General features: G+C 32.4%; 1 protein-coding gene and 1 pseudogene across 5 annotated transcripts; both read right to left on the bottom strand.

Annotated features, from left to right (window-relative positions):
• Positions 1–4,300: 4,300 nt before the first annotated feature.
• Positions 4,301–20,154, bottom strand: LOC114183054 (RNA methyltransferase family protein). Of its 5 annotated transcripts, XM_028070158.2 has the most exons (5): positions 20,065–20,154; positions 19,121–19,908; positions 18,294–18,539; positions 16,582–16,615; positions 7,217–7,830 (listed from the first exon to the last, which is right to left on the bottom strand). In XM_028070158.2, the coding sequence occupies exons 2-4, from the start codon at positions 19,829–19,831 to the stop codon at positions 16,598–16,600; spliced, it is 975 nt and encodes a 324-aa protein (XP_027925959.1). In that variant the 5' UTR covers positions 19,832–19,908; positions 20,065–20,154; the 3' UTR covers positions 7,217–7,830; positions 16,582–16,597. The 5 variants fall into 5 exon arrangements, with proteins under 5 accessions (XP_027925730.1, XP_027925815.1, XP_085526051.1 ...); XM_028069929.2 differs by lacking the exons at positions 7,217–7,830; positions 16,582–16,615 and adding an exon at positions 4,301–4,562; XM_028070014.2 differs by lacking the exons at positions 7,217–7,830; positions 16,582–16,615; positions 20,065–20,154 and adding exons at positions 4,301–4,562; positions 19,986–20,054.
• Positions 7,837–16,575, bottom strand: LOC146888679 (uncharacterized; annotated as a pseudogene).
• Positions 20,155–20,870: the final 716 nt, after the last annotated feature.

Raw genomic sequence — 20,870 nt, 5'->3', positions numbered from 1 at the left:
TATCACCATTACAATAAAAATTTCTAAAATATAAAACAAATTCATCACATTTTTTTTTATTGTAAACAATAATTCAATCAAACAAAACTTAAAATCTTCTTTCAAAGGAAGAGATTAAACTAGTCAGCTCCCCTTACCTGGGACTTTCCTTTGCTTAGAATTTGAATTACTCGTCTTCCCTTGAGCACCAATGCCCTCTCTTTGATTCTTTCCCAAATCAGCTCTCAATCCTCACAATTCACTCTAAATTTTCGTATCCCTCTGCCTATGCCACAATAACATATGCCAAAAACCCCTCTCACCTGAATTTGCCTTTTAAAGGTTGCCTTAATGTTGGTAAATGCCAAAAAAAAAAACGAAATTGGCTTTATGGTAAGGTTAGTTGTTATTCAAAGCCCATTATTTTCAGTCCCTCTTGGCTGTGCCCCTTCTGTTAGGGTTTTCTCTACCCTTTCATATTCAGGCCACAACTAATTTTTTAACAAAAAATAAAGAAAGTTAAATATGAGTTCACCAAGGTTCAAACCCATACCATGCTCATTATTTATATTTTGTCATAATTCACCTAATTCTATAATCATGTTATCACTCAACATGATCATGCATATTATTATTAAAAATTAATAATAAATAATAAAACAACACATAATTGGCATACATAAGACTTGAACCCAAGTCTTCTCACACAATCAAAGTACTCTCAACCATTTCAACTAATACTTTTCCACATCATATCAATCAATATTTAATGTCATAAAGGCTCCCACTACCCGCATTTATTAATTAATTATTTATTTAGTTATTTAAATTTCTCGGGTCTTACACTGTGTTGAGAGACCCCTCAGTACACAGTAAGCGGCACCATGTCACAAGGTCGCTTGCTCTGTGCTGAGAGATCCCTCAATACACAGTAAGCGGCACCAATGTCACAAGGTCGCTTAATCTGTGCTGAGAGACACCTAAGTACAAAGTAAGTGGACACCAGTAGCTCCTAAAGCTGCTTACTCCTCTAAAAATGCAATAAGAAGCCCCTGACCACGCAAGTGACTAAGCAACCAAGAAGTACCAAACCACTAAAACCCACATGACGGATTACTAGGTACCGCATACTCAGAATGCCCTATAGAGTATGCGGTATCTAGCATTACTGACCCATAGCCGCTTGCTAGTAGCTATCAAGGGGGTCACCTGGTAATTTCACCCATTGTCACTGGATCTAGAAACAGAGAGGTACTTGGGCCCAAAAGCCCACTCCAGGTAGGACCTACAGGTAAAAAGGGTATAAATAGCACATTGTTCTATGCATTGATTACGCATTAAAATATTTTCTAAATCTTTGACATCACTAGTGCTAACTTAAGCATCAAAGTGTCTTTTGCAAGCACCCTTGCGCTGTCATTAGAGCTTCATCGGAGCAAGAAGACATCCAGCCGACAACCAAGCACTAGAGCAATTCAGCAGACTTGTGGAGTACAACTTGGTCTCCTAAGAACAATTGGGAAGACATCCGGTCGACAACCAAGCACTAGAGCAATTCAGCAGACTTGTGAAGTACAATTTGATCTCTTAAGAACAATTACAAGGTGCTCAATGTTGAACGAAGGAAACACCAATGACATGAAATGTTGTGACACAATGGGCAAGAAGAAAAGGGACACGCGGGAAAGGAAACCAAAGAATAATTTCATTTTTTTAATTAATAACATTTACGAGGAAAGGCATTTACGAGATTTCATGCCTTAATTGGGTGCAGGAAGAGAAATGAGGGTGCAGAAAGAAATGTTCTTTTTACAATTTTTAGAAATTCCGGCAAATTTATTGTAAATGGACCCTCAAGATTTGCATGTTTTAAATTGGGCTTCTAGACTTTATTAGGCCCATTATTCTTAAAAGTTTGTAACATTAGTATTTATGTTTAAATAAGTGTAAATTCTATTTTAGACTGTAAATTTTGTCCAAAATAGAAGAGAGAAATCAGTTACATAATTTTTAGGGTTTTAATTTTCCTTATTTCTCTATTTTTTGTTTTTTATATTAAATGGAAAACTAAATCTCTAAGGTTGAATTCATGGAATCAAGACCAAACAATATGAACTGAGGTCTTGCACCGACTATTAGTTTTTCTCTGTGATGTTTCTGAAATTAAGAATCACTTAGATCTTAATATGATAACTAAATACGAATTACAATATTGAAATTTAATTCATATAATCAGTTTAATTAATTTGATTGAATTAGTTAACTTTACAAAATTGAAAGTAGACTGTGGTGTGGTAGTTCTTCTACTCATAAATTTGTTTTGGTTTTCTTTATCAATTGATTTTATTTTCTTCTTTTCATATGAGTTTCTTCCACTGTACTTCTTTATTGATTCTATTGTCCTTCTTTTCCACGTCCTTATTATTTTTATCTTTCTTGTACTTCTCAGTTTATAAACAAGTAGTTCCATCAAATATGTATTACTTTTCATTTTATTGTTTTATTTTTAAAAAGAAATTATGTGAAGTGTATGAGTCGCCACGAATCATGTATAACAAATCCGACACATTCAAGGGTCTTTCTTCCAGCACCTCCAAAATTTTTTCTACACTTCCAAACTTTCTTTAAATTTCCAAAAAATCCTTTGACCATTTAAGGAAACTCGCAGACACCACACCCTCAAAATTAAGTCGACTTCCGAAAGTCAAAATATATGATTTTCGGAAGTCAAAATATATCACCGGAAGTCAAAATGTATCACTGAAAATTGACTTTCGGAAGTTAAAATGTATCACCGGAAGTCGACTTCCGAAAGTCAAAAATTATCACCGGATTTCGACTTCCAAAAGTCAAAAAATATTCCCGGAAGTTAACTTCCAGAAGTCAAAAAATATTCCCGAAAATCGACTTCCGGAAGTCAAAAAAATTCTCCGAAAGTTGACTTGCGTAAGTCAAAAAACAAATTTTATTTTGAATATTTTTAATTCTTTTTAAAATTTATATTTTTTAACTTTTAATGATTTTTTTAGTTTATTATTGTATTTATTTTTTATGTTTTCATATTTCTTAATATATATTTTTAAAAAAATATTAATATCTATATATAATTTTATTTTTATTTAATGTACTGAAATATTAATATCTATATATATAAAAAATACTATACACATGGAATATATAATAAAATAATTATAATAATATAATAAAATAAATAAAATTGAAAAATAATTTAACTTAAAATAGTAACTTTAACTTAAAAACAGAATATATATATATATATATATATATATATATATATATATATATATTCAATTTTTTATTTAGTATTTTTATTACTTATTTTTTTTAAAGTAATTTTTTTAAAAAAAATTTATGTTTTATAATTTTTAATTCATGTTTTAAAATATAAAATAAAATAAAAGTTAAAAAATATAAATTTTAAAAAGAATTAAAAATATTTAAAATTGACTTAATTTTTTTACCTTCGGAAGTCGACTTCCGGTAATGTCTTTTGATTTTCGAGAGTCGACTTCCGGTAATGATTTTTGACTTCCGGAAGTCGATTTCCGGTGATATATTTTGACTTTCAGAAGTTGACTTTCGGTGATATATTTTGACTTCCGAAAGTCGATTTCTGGTGATATATTTTAACTTCCGGAAGTCATATTTTGACTTCTGGAAGTCGACATCTAGAAGTATTTTTGGAAATGTGATGTTCGTGAGTTTTCTTAAATGGTCAAAGGGTATTTTGAAAATTTAAAGAAATTTTGGAGGTGCAGAAGAAATGCTTGGAGGTATAGGAAGAAAGACCCTACATTTAATCCATGTCATAATTCAAACTATAAAATGATTCACCACCAACCAACATGAGGCCCCTTCTTCCTCCACCCCACTTTTTTATTCCTGTACCCCCTAAATTCCAAAATAAAAATATATTAAAAAATTTAATTTATGAGGTGTGTAATTCTTCCATCCATTTTTTTCCTTGATTGTCCTGAAAGTTAAAAAAGGGATTAGAATGGTTATTGAAGCGACATAAACAACTATTTAGAGTCTTTAGTGTAGAAAATCAACTAAGATATAAACATGTATAAGCCAGTGTAGCTAAGCGAAGAAGAGCAGAAAGAAAGAATCATAATGTGTTATGCAAAACCTAATCTAGAATATTTTGAGATTTGAAAATATCTTTCAAAATATGCAATTCAATTTTTTTTTAAATATGCTTTAAAATATATATATTTTCAAATCTATAAATATATTTTGGAATATTTGTAACATCCCATTTAAATAATAACATAATTAAATGAAATCTTACACCGGATAATATAAAGAGCCAAGTTGCGGAGTATAAGGTCACTCCTTACAGTTATTCAAGGTACTTAAAAGAAAATACTAAAGCTCACTACAATGCCTACAACCCAAAAGGAGTAAGAGATAGCCAGTATTCAAAATAAAGTCTTAGGGACAATACAATACATGGGCCTTAGCCCTAAAGAAAAGCCCAAATAAAATGTGAAGTCCAGCCCAAGTAGACTATGTAGTAGATTCATCTCTCTCCTATTGACCACAAGTACCTCTCGCATCTGCTCCCATCAATAAATTGATGATCATCGCAAAGGTAGAAGAACAACATACAAGGCAATCAAACAAGCAAAGGGTAAGCTAGAGCCAAAAAGATTTCATCATGCAATCAAATATACTTTCACAGTCCAATATACACAGATCATCCAAGCATGTTATGACATTCAAATCAATACACTAAGACTCGACTCGACTCATCCAGATACATATAACCTGGTCAGATTCAGCGGATGCTTGCACTTGTGGTGGATACCTCTGCTCACCCTCGAGCTATGTGTTACAAGTGTTACAATGAATCAATTCCCTCATACACAAGGTTAGCCCTTGATGAGTTTCAGGCCTCCTGCTACTCTCACCACAGGAGTCAGTCCGATCTAAGTGAGACTAACTGACTCCTTAGAGTGTCAGGATGCAATCCTTACCTTGAATCCTTACCAAGTTATATAGATGGGGCACCACCATGGACACCCACTAACAGGAGCCATGGAATTACGTCCCGACCACTGAAGCACGACCAGGAAGTCTCACCTAGAGACTCATGGATTTACGTACTGACAACATACCAATCACATTCCAAACAAACAAATAATATTGATCATGCCTTTAACACCTCACGCCATCCTTTGTAACCCATCCTCATTCATATTCCATGTTGATTTCATACCATCCCATTCTTCTCAATTCGGGGATATAGAACTTCACCTCATACCAATACCATGCCATCAATGTAACATTATTGTTCATACCGAATTCATGACCACATATATAACCAACCATTTCATTGAAATCGCATGCCAAGATTTATCCAAGTTCATCATTCAAATCCATGGATCACATCACTCATGCATATTCATTCATCTCATACTTTATAAATGCATACCAAGACATACATATATCACAAAATAGTATTCATCCCAAATAAATGAGTGCCAACGTTTAAGTACTTGCAATTCCATACAATCAAGCACAACCCACAACCATAATTCTTACACCAAAATTCCCAAGAAAATTTATTATCACGAAACCAAAATCATTGTAGTAATGCGTGACACATTTTTCAAGCTACAGACATCTAATCGACAATCCAACCGGTCAAACCATAAAATAGCATGTTATGAACCACATGTCAAAATTTTAGCTCAATCCAACAGTTAATGAGTCGGGAAAGTCAATTTTACTAAAATTGCGCATATCAAAAAAATACATAGTCGTCCAACGAGCCAAGGAACTCGCCCAACGACTGTGCGACGCATCAGAATACGAGAAATGACGTCAAACATCACAGTTTCATTAATATTTGAACCCCTAACTCAGAAATATACCAAAACTAACGTTTTCCAATCATTTAAGCATAAAACAGAAACGAAAACAAACCACATGTTTCAAAAACGCGAAAAAGAACCTAGCTTCCCTTACTTGGAAAAGGGCTAATATTGGACTTCGACTCTTAAGCCAGCGAAACCAGTAGCTCCAAGGAAAAATCTATGAACTGAAACAATGGCACGACAAAGGAGATTGGATTCACACCGTGAGTCCTGACATAAACCACGAAAACAACTTAGAAAGGCTAGGTTTGAGAATTAACTTACGTGAACGGGAGACGGAGGTTGAGCTCACTTGAACTTGGGTAGATCTCCAAACCCTAGTAAAGGTTCTGTGGAGAGGAAATGGGTGAGTTAGGACACTGATTTTTCAGAATGACTTGCAATTGAGTGACCTTGGCTGCTTTAGGGGCCTTGGCACCCTATGGGCCAGCCCTTTAGGCCCAACAGTGTGGCAACCCTTAACATTAGGACACTCAATAAAAGTGGATCTTACAATATACAATGTAAATGTTTCTAAGATGTATTTTAGATTTCATTTGATAAATATTTTCAAATGCAGAAATATGTTTCGAATTAAAATATATTTAAAAAATATATTTTAAATTGTAATTTCTAAATCTAAAAATACTTTTCAAAATGTACATTATAAAATATAATTTGTTTAAATGTATTTTGGATTGTATAATTCAAAAAATATTTTTGAATTTAGAAAATATTTTACAAATTACATAATCCAAAAAGTATTTTAAAATTTAAAAATATTTTAAATTACATTATTTAGAATAAATTTTTAAATATATTTAAAATTATATAAAATATATTTCAAATTGTATAATCTGAAATATACTCTTAATTCAAAAATACTTTTAAAATTATACAATTCAAAATAAATTCCAAACACACATGACGCAAGGATAACTTTTGCCTTTTATATATTATAATTTTAATGATTAATAATTTGATATTAATGAGTTTTATAGAAGTGCAAAGAAAAAAAAAAAAGAAATACATAAAATACAAACGGTAAAATGATTCACCTTACCAACATGTATCATTAAAGAAAATTTTCTAAACAAATCACGATTCTCATAGTGCGATTCTTATTTTAATTATCGTCTCCGACTTCTCTTTGAGAACTTACAGAAAAAATTGGGAATTTTTTATTTTTTATTTTTTTTTGTGTTAGCAAAGTTAGACTCGTAATATTTACACATTCCTCTTTTGATGTCTACCTCTTTATTTTGGAATAGAGGCCTCCATTCTCTCAACCTGTTTTGATTAGAGTGCTAAAAAAGAGGTTTAAAAACAATAAAAAAAACGTGTTAAACAGATAACCAAATCACAAAAACTAAATTCAATAACAAGTGTTATTACATATATTATAATTTGTATCAGTTTCAATACACTTCATATATTTAGTATAAACAACATTCACCCTTGTGAAGAACCACAAAGCAGTTACAATTTACTTACGTGTACAAAACGGAAACCTAACTAGCTAAAAACATCTCTTATATTTCACTAAACAACTTCTACAACTTTCAAACGGCCTATCCTATGAAATGTTCAGTACATCAAAATCACAAATTATCATATGATATATATTGTACTTTTTGAAAATCTACCCTAAAAGTACCAAAAATTATTCCTAATTGATTTATAGAGGTGTTTTTTTTATCCGGTGCATAGAAGTTAAACTTTTACCAGTAACAATCTGTTCAACAAATAGCTGAGAAAACTTAAAAGAAAGTAGAACAAAGGGAGAACTATTCAACCAAAATAGTAACTAAAATAAACATGCATCTCCAAAAACTGCTTATTGGTGAAATCCAATAACAAATCTTTGAATACCAGCAAAATCAGCACGTATTTCTAAATTGTAGAAGCTTTCACTTCTGCTTTTCATGTAATCAACAAGACCCCGGCACTGCTTCTCACCATTTGTCTATTAAGAAAATTTTAAGAAACATTCAGAAGCAAAATAAGTGATTGTCATAGCATAAAAATAAAATACTTTTGCTTTCTGGGCTACTTTGTCTCATGAAATATCTTGTGTATTCATTATCACAGTTTCAGTTTCATCCACTTTTGGATTTAGATTCTATAACTAACTGTTAAAACATGTAAGTACTAGATTACTTGCAACTCCAATTATCTTAGCAACCACAAAAAGTTTAAAATCATATTTAGTTATAAACTGAGGGAGAACAGAGTATTAATTTCAAAGGACACCTTTGATCAAGTTCCTTATACTTGCTATTAAGTTTTCAAATTACAAAATGAATCAGAATAGTTTTTAAATTTCACTACATATTTTTAGTACAGACTATTTAATGTCAGAAAAAGTATCACGTGTCATTGTTTGATTTGATAATTTACAAGGGACTTGGTCTAAATTTGATCGTACTACAAAACTTAAAAATGTTCACGGTTTTATAATTGTATACAGATAACATTGTTGACTGCTATGACAACATAAAGAAACTTATAATCATATCACTAACATAACTATTGATATTACATTACTCATGTTCCATGATAACAAATTAGTGTAGCTTGAACAAGACAAATACTTTTTCTAATTATGTAGCGTAAATTGTCAAAGGCAACACGTTAGGATATAAAATAACAGGAAACAGAGTAGTTATAAATTATAGGATATCATAAGTCAGGTTAATCATATCTACAAATAGGAGGATGGTAGAGTAAAGAAGGGATGTTCATTTTGAAGACTGAGCATGATAAATAAGTGACAATATATTATATATTTTAGAGAGCTTAATCACCTCTTTTATGTTCTCATATTTATATTGATACAATTCGCATATAATTATTAGATGAAAAAGCAAAAATAAAAAATCAGAACTAGAATCATAGGTAAGAAGATAGGTAAACACTAAGCAATTTTCCAATAAAACTATTTAATGCCTCTATTTAATACCTACTATAGCATATGCAAAGGATCTATAGTTATTAATTGTCCAAGTATATCAACTTTGATGACTCCAACGCTTATTTTAGTGATTTGGAGCATCCAATATCCACTCTTCTAAAGTATCACGTGTCTGCTAATGTAATCATCTCTAGATACTACAAGCATGATAGTTGAATTGTCAAATGTATTTAGTATCAGAGAGTCTAAATTTTAAATCGTGAATAATACGATTCAGAAACATTATAAAAATTTAACACATACTTAAATATATAAGATATATAAATATGCAAAGCAATAATTAATAACAAACAACCTCAGTCAAGTAGAGTGGTTGTATAATGTGTATTTACCAAATAATTTCACAACTTCAGCAAGACAGCCTTCAAAAAGAAATATAGTTGTTCCATAAGATTCCTTTAACTATGATTATATGCTACTAAAAAAGTTTTGCATTTTATAGTCATCCAAAAAATAAGTGTTGTTGCTGCTGCTATTTGCATAATTACTACGTACAAACATATTTACCATTGTTGCTTGTATACAACAACCTCAAAAAAACATTATATTCTAATCATTCATATTTCATTCTCTTCCTCTCCATGATCTACATCCCTCAAGTCATCTTCATCTTTTATTGAAAGTTCTTCCCCTTCATTAACGTCTTCAACTTTTTCCTCATCTCCTACTATGAATTTTTCATTTTTATTGGTCTTCGCATTTAAGTTTCTAGGAACTATAGTAGCAAAAGAAAATCAAATAAAGTTAAGTTCTAGTTTGTTGAACATTCAATTAACTTCTAAAATTTATAAATAGAAATAATTACCTCTTCCTTTTTTTGCTTGGAGCTCCCTCTTCAACATCAAAACACTCATGTACATCCACGAGGAATCAATAGGAAAACAAGGATTTTTATTTTTAGTGATCCATTCATCATTCAATTCAATAGCTGACAAACATATGGGGTAAGTTTCCCTCTTCTCTTCTCTACACTTTTGTCTCAACTCAAGTTGAAGATTCTACTTTACATAGACAAGAGCATTTAATCTTTATTGTTCTAATCTATTTCTTCTCTTAGTATTGACTTGGTCAAATGTGCTACAATTCCTTTCACACCTTGTTACACTATATGTGAGGTTTAAATTTTTCATGACTACCTTTTGTAACTCATTACCTTATCCTCCATAACTCTCCCACCAAACAGCTATCAAAACAAAGAAGTATTGAATTATAACATAGTGGAATTAAAAATTACAAATCATATAAAAATGGTTATGAGAGTAATTTCATTACCGGGTGTTCCTTATTTCTAGTATCTATTGTCATGTGCATTTCAAAAAAGCATTTAGCTCCCTTGAACTTTTTAAGTTGTTGGTCAATTATAACTCTTGTTCTTACATACAAAACCATTCTTTGAAATGTTTGACATAAACCAGTCAACACCTCCCTGTCCGAATTGAAATTTGTCATAGTGATATCTAACACAATAAAAAATAAGTTCATGAGAACAAAGGAGATAATGCTACTTGGTACGACAAATTTAGGTGTAATTAACTTACCTAGGATTGAGATGATAGGTTGTTGCATGGATAAACCAATGTAGTTGTAAATTCAACCTAGTGTCTAAAACCTATGTAGTTGTAAATTCAACCTAGTAATCTTCCGCACTATTTTATAATTCTTTCTATCATTTGGAAATTTTCAGCAATTTGCTCCTTGGCTCTATCCATTGTTTTATAAATATATGGCATAGCTGGTTTTGCACCACCATCTAAAAGCCTCAACACTTTCACAAGCGGAATCACACATTTTAAGCAATATGTGATAGATCTCCAAAATATGTCAGTTCTCAACACTAGATTCATCACTTGCTTACCCTCATTTTTAGTAGCATGTGAACTAGTAGTCCATTCCTTTTGTTAAGAAGTGGACTTTAAGCCTAACTCAGCCCTATAAAACTGACTTGTAAGGTGAGGTTTGCACCAATTTATATACTATGAAATTGCTTTATTTTTGGTCGATGTGGAACTTTTAACACCCCCCTCACGTCGAGGTATATATATCTCGTGCGTGAAACTAGACATTAATGGGTGATCCGATAACGGCTCGATAGTGGGTGGAACTACATGTCCAACAAACACAAATCTCGCTAGGATAGGCTTTAAACCATGGCTCTATTACAATGTTAAGAAGTGGACTTTAAACCTAACACAACCCCACAAAACCGGCTTGTAAGGTAAGGTTTGCACCCACTTATATACTATGAAATTGCCTTATCTCTAGGTGATGTGGAACTTCCAACACTAGAGTGTTAGATATATATGAAGTTTTATGTTAATTAGGGAAATATAGCATCTATTGTTTATTAGGGAAAAATAGACATTGTTTAATATTGGTAGATATTGTTTATAACAATATCTTCTATTTACCATATTTATGTTTGGTTGTCATATATACTTGAATCACTCTTTAATTTAAATACATTCACCTACACACAAGAGAGATTAACCCTATACAGTTTTCTCAGTATTTAACACCTTCGAAGCAAACATTGATATAAGAACATTCTTTTGTTGATTAATACGATTTAATGTAAGATAAGAAGTAGAAAACCGTGTGAGAGCTGGTCTAGCTAATTCCCTTCCATTAGACTACTTTCTATACAAATTATGAACCCATGTGTGCCTATACATGTAAGTAGTTATTTTCTTTGCATTACTAATGGTATTGTAAAATGCCATAAGGTTTCCAATATCGTCAAGAACTAGATCAAGACAGTGTGTTGCACAAGGGGACCAAAATAAGTTGGTTCTCTTTTCCATTAACATTCTCCCAACTACCACAAGGTTAGAAACTTCATCTGTAACTACTTAGACAACATGCTCCTCTCCTTTTTCATCCACCATGTTATCCAACAACTCAAACATTTTTCTCATCTTTAATCATATCACTAGTATCAGTTGATTTCAAAAAAGCTATCCCCCTTGGACGGTTAACAAGAAATTTAGTGAGTGATCTTCCTTTCCCATCCATCCAATCATCACACATCAATGTGCATCTCCATTTTTCCCAATCAATCCTAGACTTTTTTAGACATTCTTGTACATTACTCACAGCTTTTTTCAAATAGGAAACCCATACCTTACGATAAGAAATAGGATTTAAACCTTTGTTATACTCTCCAACAACTTCAACATTTGGATAAAGAGGACTCCTTACAAGATTAAATGACAATGCATTACCATAAATGCAGTTGCAAACTTCCCTAATTACATCTTCTCTATTCTTATAAGATGCATTGATTATCATTTGTTGAAGATCATTCTTTCCTTTTGTCACTTCTCTTGACTCGTCTCCACAATCAAAGTTGTTATCCTTTTTTTTCTTTACTTTCAGCATCATTACAAATATTTCCTTCACCTCATCTGGAACACTACAACAAGGAATCACATCTTTCTTTGTTCAACAAGATGCTGCTTCATCCTTTTATGCCACCCCAACAAGCATGAGAACAAAATTTGCATTTTACTTGTAGTCTATTTGGTGGAATACTTTCACAATAATCCCAAGTAATATCAACCTCTCTTTTTGATTTACTCATGTCAAACGCATAAACAACAGAAGCAAGCACCCCTGCACATAATAGAGAGACACCCTATACAATGTCGCACTGCAAGTGTAGAGGGAAGAGATGAAGAGATGCGTGTGAGATGAGAGGAGAGAGGAGATATCGAGAGAGGGGGAATGTGAGAAGAAGATAGACAAACGAGAACAATCTTCAAGGGCACGAACCAAAAGACGGGAAAGGTTAAGGTTTTCAAATTGGGTGGGCCTACCCGACCCAGTTCAGATACCCATGATGATCATATCGCAACTCTGATCATGATTCACATTTGTATTGTGTGATTCGAACATGACTCAGGAGCTAACACGAGTCTTCAGACAATTCATATCGTGGAGGCTTGGCTCTTATCATATTGTACTATTCGTATCATGAATCACGCGATAAAAGTGCGAACCGCTTGAATCGCAATTTGATTTGCAATGGTCATCATGGGAATTTGAACCGGGTTGGGTCGGCCCACCCAACTTGAAAACCCTAACTTTTTTACCTTTCATTTTTCAAGCCCTTGAAGCTCGTTCCCATTCATTTGTCTGCTTCTCACATTTCTCCTCCCTCATTATCTCCTCACTCATCTTGTGCATCTCTCTTCATCACTTCTCTGTGCAAGCGACTCACGCTTACTGTGCAACGTCTTGCGGTGTCTCTCTGTTCTCTATTGGGCACTTGCTTCTATTGTTTACATGTTTAACATGAGTAAACCAAAAAGAGAAGTTGATATTACTTGGAATTATTGTGAAAGTATTCCACCAAATAGACAAGTAAAATGTAAATTTTATTCCCATGCTTATGGGGTGGCATAACAAGGATGAAGCAGCATCTTGTTGGAACAAAAAAAGATGTGATTCCCTATTTGTCCCAGATGAGGTGAAGGAAATATTTGTAATGATGTTAAAAGGTAAAGAAAAATAAAACAGAGGATAACAACTTTGATTGTGCATACATATCAACAAAAGTGACAAAAGGTAAGAATGATTTTCATCAAAAAGACAATCAATGCATCTTATAAGAATAGAGATGATGTAATTAGAGAAGTTTGCAACTACATTTCTGGTAATGCATTTTCATTTAATCTTGTAAGGAATCCTCTTTTTATCCAAATGTTGAAGGTTGTTGGAGAGTATGCCAAAAGTTTAAAGCCTCCTTCTTATCATGAGGTAAGGGTTTCCTATTTGAAAAAGGTTATGGATAATGTACAACAATGTCTACAAAAGTATAGGACTGATTGGAAAAAATGAGGATGCACATTGATGTTTGATGGTTGAACAAATGGGAAAGAAAGATTACTCATTAATTTTCTTGTTAACAGTCCAAGTGGGACTGTTTTTTTTGAAATATGATGATACTAGTGATGTAATTAAAGATGGGTAAAAAACATTTGAGTTTTTGGACAGCATGGTCTATGAAATTCGAGAGGAACATGTTGTCCAAGTAGTTATAGATAGAGCTTTTAACCTTGTGGTAGCCGGGAGAATGTTAACGGAAAAGAGAACCAAATTATTTTGGTCTGCTTGTGCAACACATTGTCTTCATTTAGTTCTTGAGGATATTGGAAAGCTTTCGGTATTTTACAATACCATGAACAATGCAAAGAAAATCAGCACTTACATATATATTTATGCACACATGGGTTCTTAATTTGTATAGAAAGTACTCTAATAGAAGGAATTAGCAAGACCAACTATCACATGATTTGCTACCTCTTATCTTACATTAAATTGTATTAAGCAAAAAAAAAAAGTACTTAGATCAATGCAATGAGCTACTAGTCGACATGCTACCAAGAGTGAGGGTAAGCAAGTGATGAATCTAGTGTTGAGTGATGGAAGATTTTGGAAATTAATCACCTGTTGCTTAAAATGTGTGATTGCAATTGTAAAAGTGTTATTGCAATTGTAAAAGTGTTGAGGCTTGTAAATGGTGATGCAAAACCAGCTATGCCATATATTTATGAAGCAATGGATAGAGCCAAGGAGAAAATTGTTGAAAATTTCTAACAGATAGACAGAAGGTATAAAAAAGTGTGGAAAATTATTAACACTAAGTGGAATTTACAACTACATAGGCCTATCCATGCAGCACCCTATTATCTCAATCCTAGGTAAGCTAATTACACCTAAATTTGTCCTACCAAGTTGCACTATCTTCTTGAAGTTCTCATCAACTATTTTTCAATGTGTTAGATATTACTATGATAAAAATTTCAATCCGAATAGGGAGGTGTGATTGGTTTACATCAAACATTTCAACTAATTGTTTTGGACGTAAAAACACGAGTTACAATTGTTCAACAACTTAAAAAGTTCAAGCGAGCTACGGTACTTTTTGGAATGGACATGGCAATAGATACTAGAAATAAGAAAAACCTAATAACGAAATTACTCTCATTTAACAATATTATATGATTTATAAGTTTTAATTGCATTATATTATAATTCAATACTTCTTTGTTTTGACAACTTTTTGGTGGGGAGTGTTATGGAGAAGTTAAAAAGTTACAAAAGGTAGCCATGAAAATTTTGAGCCTCACATGTACTGCAACTAGTGTGAAAGGAATTGGAGCACATTTGACCAAGTCCATATTAAGAGAAGAAATAGATTATAACAACAAAGATTAAATGCTCTTGTTTATGTAAAGTACAATCTTCAACTTGAGCTGAGACAAAAGAGTAGAGAAGAGTAGGAGAAACTAATGGTCCCATATGTTTGTCAAATACTGAAGTGGGTGATGAATGGATCACTGAAAAAGAAAATCCTTGTTTACATATTGATTCTTGTGTTGATGTTAAAGAGGAGCTCCAAGATAAGAAAGGAAGAAAGGTAATTATTTCTATTCACAAGTTTTAGAAGTTAAAACTTGAATGTTCAACAAACTAGAACTAAACTTTATGTTACTCTTGTGCTAATATAGGTCCTAGAAACTTAAATGCCAAGACCAATAAAAATGGAAAATCCACATAAGGAGATGAGGAAGAAGTTGAAGACATTAATGAAGGGGAAGAACTTTAAATAAAAAATGAAGATGACTTGAGTGATGTAGACCTTGGAAAGGAAGAGGATGAAATATGAATGATCAAAATAAAATGTTTTTTGAGGTTGTTTAGTATACATGCAACAACCATAAATATTTTTGTATGTAGTAATTATGCAAATAGAAACAACAACACCTTTTTTAGATGGCTATAATGCAAAATTTGTTTAGTAGCATATAGCCATAGTTAAAGGAATCTTATGCAGCAACCACATTATTTTTTGAAGGCTTTGTTGCTGAAATTGTGAAATTTTGTGGTAAATACACATAAATACAACCACTCTGCTGATCAAAAAAAAAATACAACCACTCTATTTGACTATGAGCTTGTTTTGTTATTAATTGTCTTTGCATATTTATATGTCTTATATATTTAAGTATATGTTACATTTTTTAAGGTTTATATAATGTTTATGAATCGTATGATTCACGATACTATTCACCATTCAATATATTTAAGCTCCCTGATACACGATATGATTTGCAATTCAACTACCATGGTGTTATTCTTCAAGAAAAATGAAACACTAAAAATGGAAGTGTATGGGCTAAGTCCAAATATACATAATATTGCAACTAACATAAGATATTGTAACTAACAATGTCTAACACTCCCCTCAAGTTGGTACATATAACTTATATGAAGCAAGTTTGATAAAAATATAATCAATTATAGGTGTCCATAAAGACTTAGTAAAAATATTTGTTAACTAATCACTTGAATTAACACATTTGCGGAAATAAAATAACGTTAAGGGAAGGAGAGCAACATTTATATCTTTTTTGTGATCTAGTGAATCCTAAAATAAAAAGACACATTTTTGTGACCTAAGAGAAAATTTATCAAGACCAGGACTAAAATTATGAACAAAATATGTAGACCCAAAAAGTTTAAGAGGTACATAAGAAAACAAAATAGAATGAGGGATTTTGTTATCTAAAACCGAAGGCGGCATGCGATCAATAAGATAAAATGTAGTGAGAACAACATCACCCCAAAAATACTAAGGAACCTCACTGTGAATTAAATGTGCGAGTGGTTTCAACAGACAATCGAAAATCGTGCCCACATGTGCAGAAGGTCATAGGTGAAAAAGACCTTGAAACTTACATTCGGTGTCACTCATCTATCCTGAACTCCAGTCCTATAAGCAAACAAGAGCTTTGGTAAAAGAAATAACACAATCAAGGAAACGGGTGAGACAACTAATAGATAATAAGTTAAATGGGGATTCAAGACATAAAGAACATTATCAATGGATAGAGAAGGAAAAAGATTAATAGCACCAACACCATGCGTAGCTGAAAAGATGTTACAGACACAAGACTGGAGTGGCACGTGAGAGCGCGTGAGAGCTCCTATCAAGGTGATCTTGGCAGGTCGAGATCATCTGATTGGTGGCTCCAACGCCGATGACAGTGGTTGTTGCAGGGACGACGGGAAAAAAGTATATATGGGGATACCAAAAAAACCCCGAGCTTTAGATACCATGTGAAAATAGTGAAAACTAGGTATAGGGTTAATTCCCTTTGTGTAGAAAATACACATATGGTAATATATTTATAATGAAAAATAATCCAGGAAATATGGGCTAGCCCAAATATACATAATATTGTCACTAACAAGATTTTGTAACTAACAATATCTAACAGAAACAAAATGTTGTTGCAAGGTCTAGTTTCTGATCTATGGCACATAGGGTGTGTGAATTATCATGGCCGAGAATTATTCTAAATGATCTTAAAGTGGCATTTGAAGAGCCTTTGATTCTTTATTGTGATAATAAGTTAGCCATTAGCATTACTCACAATATGGTTCAGCATGATTGGATCAAACACAGAGATAGATAAACACTTTATTGAAGAGAAATGGGATAGTGGCATTATCACTACTTCTTAAATCCCGTCTAAGCTTCAGTTGCCATGTCTATTTACGAAAGGTCTTCTCATTCAACAATTTCATGATCTCACATGCAGGCTAGGACTGATAGATATCCATTCACTAGCTTGAGGGAGAGTGTTGTTAGTAGAATATTAATTGTATTACTAGAAGCTTTTAGAAGATTCTAAAGATATCTATGTAATTATTACTATAGGATTACAACTCTTCATATATAGAGACTAATTTACTGTAAGCAAGATATTAAAAATATTACGGAAGTTGTTACAATTTCTTAGAAGTTGTTAGAAGCTCTTAGAAGCTGTTAGAAGAATCTAGAGATATCTCTGTAATTATTACTATAGGATTAGAGTTACCTATATAGAGAGGCTAATGTATTTTTCCAAATTAATCAATTGAGTAAGAATCCTTTTTCTTTCAAATTAATTCTTTGAAGTCTTCCAATATATGTTCAATCCATGTCTCCAATAGAATCTCAAAGCTTTGCAAGATACGCATCATAATAAGCATCTTAAAGATGAATAAGAATACACATAACAATTTAACAAAAGATAACAAAAGAAAGGAAAGTCGATTGGCATCTTTGAGAAATTTACTTGAATTCTAGTAAAGTGATATAAAAAATAATGTAATAAAAAATGAGTACTTATTTTCTAGAATTAGGAATATAACTATAAACTTTTCTACAAAGGGATTACTTATAGAGATTATTTCCAAAGTTTCCAACTTTGAATAGATGTGCCAAACGGAAAACTTATTCTGAATCAAATGCCCCTTCCTCAAGGGGATTACAGTTCACTCAATTGCAATCCAATTAAGCTAGGTGGTATTGATTTTATTATTTATATGAGCAACCTAGAAAACAGACACACAATAAGAAACAAACATTTGGTACAAATTTGTAGAAAGCACGAGATCCATACCTCAAAAGCAAAAAATCCACCAGATCTCAACATTAAAGCAGCCCCATCACAAAGATGGAGAAGAGCATTCATTCCTTCAATACCTCCATCTAATGCTAATCTCGGTTCATGTCTACCAACTTCAGCTTGTAGACCAGAAATGTCTTTACTTGGTATATAAGGAGGGTTACTCACTAGACCAGCTAGCTTTCCTTCCATATCTTTCAATGGTTCAAACCAGGATCCTTCCCTTAAGTCAATTTTATCCTGCAAAGGACAACAAAGTAGTTCAAATGTCAATCATAATAATCATAACTGGAAGTGATAAAGATGTATTAAGAAAATATATTTTAAAGGGGGCATGATGATAAACAACAGAAGACATATAGATAAAAATCAACAATTTTAAATTCCCCTATTTTATTTTAGTTTGTCAGTATACTTCTCCTGATATCTATTTAAAACAAAAGGCTGGGTATTCAACCCCAGCAACATTTGATGTGTCTTAACCCAAAACGAGTTTTGTTGCGGTTTATACACATTCTAATGAACAAGGCCAAGTCTCATTGTGACTTGAATGGACATTTGGAGCTTCTAAACATGAAATCAACTCTCTGCTTTGGCTTGAAAACAAAACACACACACATAGACCATCATGTAAGATACATAGAATGAAAGGAATATGAAAATCAACAAAAACATATTGGCAAAAACTCACAGGAAGGTGGAAATATGTCCTCCAAATTTTCAGCAATTTCATATAAAACCAACGGAGGCTGTTAAAACCATGGTGGAAAAAGGTCAAGAGGAAATGAAAGTATGGAGATTGAAAAGTTAGAATCTCTAACCTGTAAGCAATACCTCTGCACATTATAAGTTGCAACGGCAACAGCCACAGGGCTTAAATCTGTGGCAATAACTCTCCCTCCTTCATTCCCCAAAACCCCACCAATACCAATAGCAAGGGCACCACTTCCAGTCCCCAAATCAGCCCAAACCCCACTCCTCAAATCCTCATTCTCTGACACCACATCTGACACGATATCAACGACAAGTTCTGTCTCAGGTCTTGGTATCAAAACTCCTTCCTGGACACTCAACACCAAGTCCCTCCAATGCTCACACCCAACCACATACTGAAAGGGTCTCCTCTCGTGGACCCTTTGCTTCCACAAACTGTAAAGCTCCTCTATATCAATCCTCATTGTCACCTCATCATCATCCTCCATACCTAGTGATTTGTCTTCAACAGCATCCTCCATTAGCCACTTAAGCTCCCTGCAGAGCATGCTTGAGTCTGGCCCATTATCTGACTGCACAAAAGTTGACCCAATTGAAAAGGAAAGACCTTTGGCCCAATCGTGCCATTTCTTGAGGTCACATAACTTGGTTGAGTAAATGGGTGGTCTCAAAAAGAGGGGAACTTGAGGTTTCACACAAGTGGGGGAAGATGACAGTGCTGAAGAGCAAAAGGGTCTACCCAGAGAGCCAAAAGAAGAACAATTGAGGAGTTTGGGGAAGCAATGAGGAAGATTTACACTGCCTAATGTTAGCTTCATTAGAAGAGAACGAAAATGACGAAACTTTTTTGTTACTCTACTGCATCATCAGTCATAAACTTCAGCATTTGCATAACCTAACAGATAAAAACTGAGTAAGGGTTGGCAAAAAAATCAAGTTATTTTTCTTGTTATAATTCAAATTTAGCGTTACCCCGCAAGATGCTTTTCACTTGAAATTAAAACCCCCAACAAATTTCAATTTGTGAACAGACAAGGTTTAGCTTACTTACTGAAAGACGAAGAAAATACTCTGAAGTGAGGATGTAACAGGTAAATAGCCACCTGGAAAGAGATATGGCACCTGAACGGGATAATCTTAGTTTAAAAGTATTAGCTTGTGTCATGTAAAATTTTTAGAATTAAATATGATTTTCTTTTTAAAATTAGTTTATTTCTAAATTTTAGATTAATTTAGTTTTTTATTTTTTAAAATATATAAATTTAGTCTTTTTAATCAAATTTTATTAGGGATTAGGTTTATTTGATATTTGGTATATAGTTCAGCATTGTATTTAAATTGTTTATACTGTTTAACACATTTTTGTTTTACGGTTAAGTTAAATATTATAATAAAAAACGTTTGAAATGTCAAATAAATTTAATAAAATTTGACTAAAATGACTAAATTTACGTATTTCGAAAGATGATGGACTAAATTAGTTCAAAATTTCGAATTGGACTAATTTCAAAATTTAAGTTAAGAGACTAAAAACATATTTAACTCAATTTTGTATTATATATTTGACACATTTTTTAATTTAAATAAAATTTAAACATGTTTGAAATTAGAAAAGAAATATGTAAAATATTTAAAAAAACATAAATAATTGAAATATAGGGAAATAACAATCTTTAAAGTAAAACATGTGAAATTAAAAGAAATTAATTTGAGAGTGTAAGTAAAGTAGTTCAAGAAAGGACATCATAAGATGTTCTTAGAAAAATATTTGATGATTTTAAATATGAGATAAAAAAATCTAATGTAAAGTTATTTGATTATTTAATATTCTCATTTCCGCGTCTTAATTCCTTTAAA

This window comes from Vigna unguiculata, chromosome 1 (assembly GCF_037176805.1).
Source record: "Vigna unguiculata cultivar grain cowpea cultivar isolate G323 ecotype 2 chromosome 1, ASM3717680v1, whole genome shotgun sequence".
Lineage (NCBI taxonomy): Eukaryota > Viridiplantae > Streptophyta > Magnoliopsida > Fabales > Fabaceae > Vigna > Vigna unguiculata.
The sequence above is the reverse complement of the archived record's forward strand: the minus strand, read 5'-3'. Positions and strand labels throughout refer to the sequence as shown.